Below are 4,949 nucleotides of genomic sequence, written 5' to 3' on the forward strand. Positions count from 1 at the left end.
CCCCACGATAAGGGTCTTTTCCCTTGTCTTTCTCTCTGTGGGGTTAACACTTGCTTCAAGTGATCCTGAAATTCTGCCGCAGTGTTTTATCACGTTCAGCAAAACTCTAACCATGGCAGCCACATACTTGGTTAACCAGTGATGTGGGTGAGGGCTGTCCTGGAACATCTGTCATTCATCAGTTGCAAAAACACTGCCTTCTGTACACTCTCTGTTCCATGATCTATGGTTGGGGTCTCAATCCTAAGCAAATCACTCCTCTCTAATGGATGCAACCTCCTGCTCAATAGGCGGCATTCCGAGTTAAAAAACACAGTTTTCTCTAGTCACTCACCATTAAAAACACTTCTGGCCTCCAGAAGCCTTGGGCCTCCACCTCAGACAAATTATTTAATTACCCTCTTCCAGAGGCACTCTCCAAACATATCCAGTTTCCGATTACTATGTAAGTGTGCTATACTTTTCCTGGAACTTTGCTTGGCTGCTGCGTACCACACTGTTTTAGTAACAGTGTGCAGACCCTGACTGTCATAGAAGGTTTCATCATTAATTTGGGGTTGTAATGTGATTTCTTCATTATCAGATGTACTGCTGCTTATAGGGTCCTTAGAGATGTCAAAGCAATTTTCTGTCCTGTCCACAATTTGCATTGTTACCTTTCTTTGAAAGTTCAGTAACAAAAATATTCCCCACCAAACTGTCTAGGGAAAAAAAGCACCAGACTGTCTAGGGAAAAAAAGAGGGTTGAGGAGACCCCAAAACTGGAGGTATCCCAAACCAGGTGGGTGGGGGCTAGGCTGGGATTTTAGGGGGGATATTTGGGGTCCCTGAGGTTTGGGGGGCTCAAAGGGTACCCCAAGGATGGCAGCGATGGGCAGTTTTAAGGGGACTTGGGGTCCCAGGGTAGGTTTTGGGTTCTGAGGCTCGGGAGGGGTCTCCAAGGCATGAGGAAGGGGGGGTTGGGGTCCCAGGGCAGGGTTGGGGTTGGGCGGGTCCGTTCTGGGGTCCCTCGCGTGCCCTCAGGCGCGGGCACAGGCGCTGCCGGTGCAGCGCCCCTGCAGGTCCCGCCCCTCCCCGCTCAGCAGCGCCCCGAGCGGCAGCAGCGGGAAAAGCAGCCGGGGACCGTCCAGAACGCTCGTGGCCTCGCCCCCCAAGTGTGGCCCTCCCCAAGCCCCGCCCCATAGCGGGGACCCCGTTGAAGCTCCGCCCATGGACGGGAGACCTCCAGAGCCCCACCCCCGCGGGGTACTAAGCCCCGCCCCCCACAGGAATCCCTACCCACGTTCAAGCCACCTCTAAGCGCCGCCCCTAAAGCCTTGACCTCCGCTCAAAAAGCAAATCCCTTAAGCACCAACCCCTTAGACGACCCCCCACCACCACTATACGTGGAACCCCTTGGGCCCCAAGACCTTCCTGGCCCCCATTCCAGGTGCCCTCACCTAAAATGCTCAGAGGACCTCTCCCTGTGGGTTCTCCTGCCCTCCAGAGTTACCCCCTGTGGTGCCTTACCTCCAAATCCCTTCCAAACTCCCCAGCAACAGCACCTAGGGGTCACAAACATTTATTGGGGTACAGCAGAACTGGGAGGGTCTCCAGCAGGGTGGAGGTCCTGAGTAGGCTTCCCTGGGACTGGCATGCTGGTGATGGGGGTTCCAGGGGGATCATGGGCAGTGGTCCTCAATAATCTGAGAGGTGCTGGACTAAGGAAGGGGACCTCCACCCGGAGATGGGTCCCTGAAGGGGTTGTTGGGGATCCTGAGGTGGGGAAGTCTATGGGGTGGGTCCACGAGGGGGGGCTTGGGGGACCCTATGGGTGGGGGGGGGTCTCAGCATGATGGTCCCATAGGAGGTCCCAGTAAGATTATGGGTGTGAAATTATCAGGAGAGACTCCCCAGGGGGTCCTCATTCAGATGCCCCCCGCTTCGGGCCCTCGCAGGCGCCGGGCCAGCTGCAGATCCTTGGGGAACAGGGTGACTCGGCGGGCGTGCAGCGAGCACAGGTATGCGTCTTCCAACAGCCTCACCATGAAGGCCTCTGCTGCCTGTGAACCAAAACCTGAGGGAGGGTCCCCAAAGCTCCCCAGCATGCCCCAACCCCCACACCTTCCCCCGGGGTCAGAGACTCCCCCCAAACACACACCCAGGGGGCAGGGTCCCTCCAAACCCACCCATGGGTGACTGAAGCACCTTGTGCTTGCAAATGTGTTAGGGAGGGATCAAGACCCAAAGACCCATCCTCAATCCCCGACAGACCCTGGGAATAAGGGACCCCGCCCCACCCAGCACCCAGAGACCCTCTCAACATCCATAGAACCCTGTCCCAGAACCCATAGACCCTACCCCCAGCCAATGGAGACCCTCCTAGACTCCCCCTCAGCTCCCATCACATACACCCAACAAACCTCTCAGCCTCATCCAAGCATCCAAAGAGACCTTCTTGGACCTCCCCAGCCCCCAGAGACACCCCCAGCACCCAGAGATTCCCCCTGCAGCACCCACAGCCCCCCAGCCCCCATGGAAACCTTCTCAGTACCCATGAGATCCCCCTCAGCCCCTTCCCCACACCCCTAAGTCCCTGGATACCCCTGCAGGACCCATAGGGCCCCTCCAGCCCTCTGTGACCTCCCTCCATCACGCCTGGGCCCCCCGAGTTGCACCTCCTGCAGTGCCAGCAGGGCCATGCTCTGCCAGCGGTAATCGACGCCGCGGGTGAAGAGGAGGCAGAGCTCCCGCACCTGTGGCAGAGAGGGCACAGCGAGGGGGGCACATGGGGGCAGCAGGGTCACAGGGAGTGCGGGGACATCGGGACAACATGGAGGGGATATGGGGGCATTGGGGACATCCCGGGCTGGGGCCACCACCATGGTGACACCCTGGAGACGTGGAGACACTGCCCTGGGGACATCCCAGGGACCTGGGGACACCCTTGTTATCACCCTGGAGACACTTTGGGGATACCCCAGGGAGAGGAACACTGGGGACAGGAGCACCTGGGAATACACTGGGGAGTGGGGACATGGGAACATCACCACGGGGACACCCTGGGGTCTGCCAGGTGGGAGGCAGGGGGGAAGCACCACTCTGGGAACATCTTGGGAACACCCTCGGCCATGGGAACATGGGGACACCCCGATGGGACGGGGGGACAGTGCCAGCACAGCAGGAGGGGCACAGGGAACTCTCAATCCATGCAGCCTCTGAAGGTGGCAGGACACAAGGATGTCTGGAACCACAGAATGACATTGGAGGATATGCAAGGATGTTGGGGGAGGACAGGCTCACCATGTCACAAGGATGGAGAGGACAAGGACATGGGGAGGGATGGAACAGGGTTGAGGGGGGGGGCCTGGGGGAAAGGGATGGTCATGAAGAGTCCCAGGGGGTGATTTGGGGTTCTGGGGGGTAACTTGGTGGGTCTGTAGGGGGTTGGAAAATCGCAGTGGGTTTTTGGGATGGGGTCCAGGGGGAGGTTGGAGGGTTCCAGGTTGGATTTCAGGGGTCCCAGGGTGGATTTGGGGTTGGATTTGAAGGGGTCCTCAGGATTGTTTGAAGGGTTTCAGTGGGTATTTGGGAGAGTCCAATGGGGAGCTGAAGGGTCCCAGGGTGGATTTGAAGGCTCTGGGGGAAGTTGCAGGGTCGAGAGGGTTGATCTGGGGTGTCCTGAGACGGATTTGGGGATCTCAAGAGAGGGGATCCAGAGTGGTTTGGAAGATCCCAGACAATGCTGGAGGTTCTGGGGTGAAATTGGGGGGGTCCTGGAGGGGTTTGGGGGTCCCACAGTAGATTTTGTGGGTATCTGAGATGATCTGTGTGGTCCCAGGGGAGTTTGGGAGTCCATGGGGGGTGCTGGGGAGGTTCTGGGGGGGAAATCGGGGTGTCTGGGGATTTTAGCGATGTGGGGGGTTCTCACCAGGCGGGCAAAGGGGCCGGGGCACAGCAGCAGGCGGGTGCTTCTCTGGTACGTGCGGATCTCCTGCAATGCCCGCTGCCCTGGGCGGCGCCCTGTGGGGGCATCGGATAGGGGTCTGTGGGGGCTTTAGGGGATATATTTAGCCTGGAGGGCAGAGATGGGGGGATCTGAAGGAACATGGGGGGTATAGATCTATAGGGCCTGTCAGAACACAGGGGGCTATAGGGGATCTATAGGGGCCAGGGAGACAGGGGAAGGCTGTGGAGGTTATAAGGGATCTGTAAGGTCTGGGGGGACATTGTGGGTATAAAGGATCTATAGGGAGCTATAGTTATGGCCGACATAGAGGAGTTATAGGGGACAGGGAGTATGGGGGTAGAGGGGCTATAGGGGAGAGGGAATGTGAGGTGACTCTAGGAGGTGGAAGCATATAGGGGTATATAGGGCACAGGCTAGGGGCGGAGGAAAACAATAGAGGGAGTCCATAGGAGTGCTCTAGAGGGGGGCCTGAAAGGGGGCTCGATGTAGGAGGTCCATAAGGGGTGTCTATAAGGGAAGCCCCCTGCCCCTCACTCACTGCGTGCCCGCCGCGGGGGCGATGGGGGGGCTGGGGAACGCCCGCGCCGTCGGGGGGTGGGTTTGGGGCGGGGCATGGTGTTGCCGAGTCCACCGCAGGGTCAGGGCGAGTTCAGAAGGGGACCCAGCGGCTGGGGAAGGGAGAGTCAGGGTGAGCTCAGGTGTGCGGGGCCCCCACGCCGCTGCCGGGATCCGCCGCGCCGCGCCGTGCCGTTCAAATCTCCCGCCGCGCCGCTCGTGACGTCACTTCCCTCCGCGCGCCAATCGGGGCGCGCGACCGCCCGGTGCCGCGCCGGACTCCGCCCGCCGAGGGCTCATTAGCAGAACTCTGCATGGCCCCACCCCCAGGCACCCCGTGCCTCGGTGCTGCCCGGGTAGTCTCAGTTACCGTCCCCGTGCGGTGCCAGTACGGACTCTGTAATCGTCGTGTAATCGTCCTCTGTGATCCCAGTCACTCTCATGT

At 59.4% G+C, this 4,949-nt stretch overlaps 1 protein-coding gene across 1 annotated transcript; it reads right to left on the minus strand.

Annotated features, from left to right (window-relative positions):
• Positions 1 to 1,907: 1,907 nt before the first annotated feature.
• LOC128947421 (histone H3-like centromeric protein A) lies at positions 1,908 to 4,563 on the minus strand. Its single transcript, XM_054291677.1, has 4 exons — positions 4,488 to 4,563; positions 3,911 to 4,002; positions 2,658 to 2,735; positions 1,908 to 2,042 (listed from the first exon to the last, which is right to left on the minus strand). The coding sequence occupies exons 1-4, from the start codon at positions 4,561 to 4,563 to the stop codon at positions 1,908 to 1,910; spliced, it is 381 nt and encodes a 126-aa protein (XP_054147652.1).
• Positions 4,564 to 4,949: the final 386 nt, after the last annotated feature.

The sequence above is a fragment of the Melozone crissalis genome, unplaced genomic scaffold (genome assembly GCF_028551555.1).
Source record: "Melozone crissalis strain CALT ecotype California unplaced genomic scaffold, PUWL_Pcris_2 ptg000105l_1, whole genome shotgun sequence".
Classification (NCBI taxonomy): domain Eukaryota; kingdom Metazoa; phylum Chordata; class Aves; order Passeriformes; family Passerellidae; genus Melozone; species Melozone crissalis.

Bases quoted from the DNA above. Each gene is read 5' to 3' on its own strand.
- LOC128947421 (XM_054291677.1), bottom strand. From the start codon at position 4,563: ATGCCCCGCCCCAAACCCACCCCCCGACGGCGCGGGCGTTCCCCAGCC. The intron at 4,003-4,487 runs GTGAGTGAGGGG...ATGCCCCCACAG, and splicing joins GCCCCCGCGGCGGGCACGCA to GGCGCCGCCCAGGGCAGCGG. The intron at 2,736-3,910 runs GTGAGAACCCCC...TCTCTGCCACAG, and splicing joins CCGGCCCCTTTGCCCGCCTG to GTGCGGGAGCTCTGCCTCCT.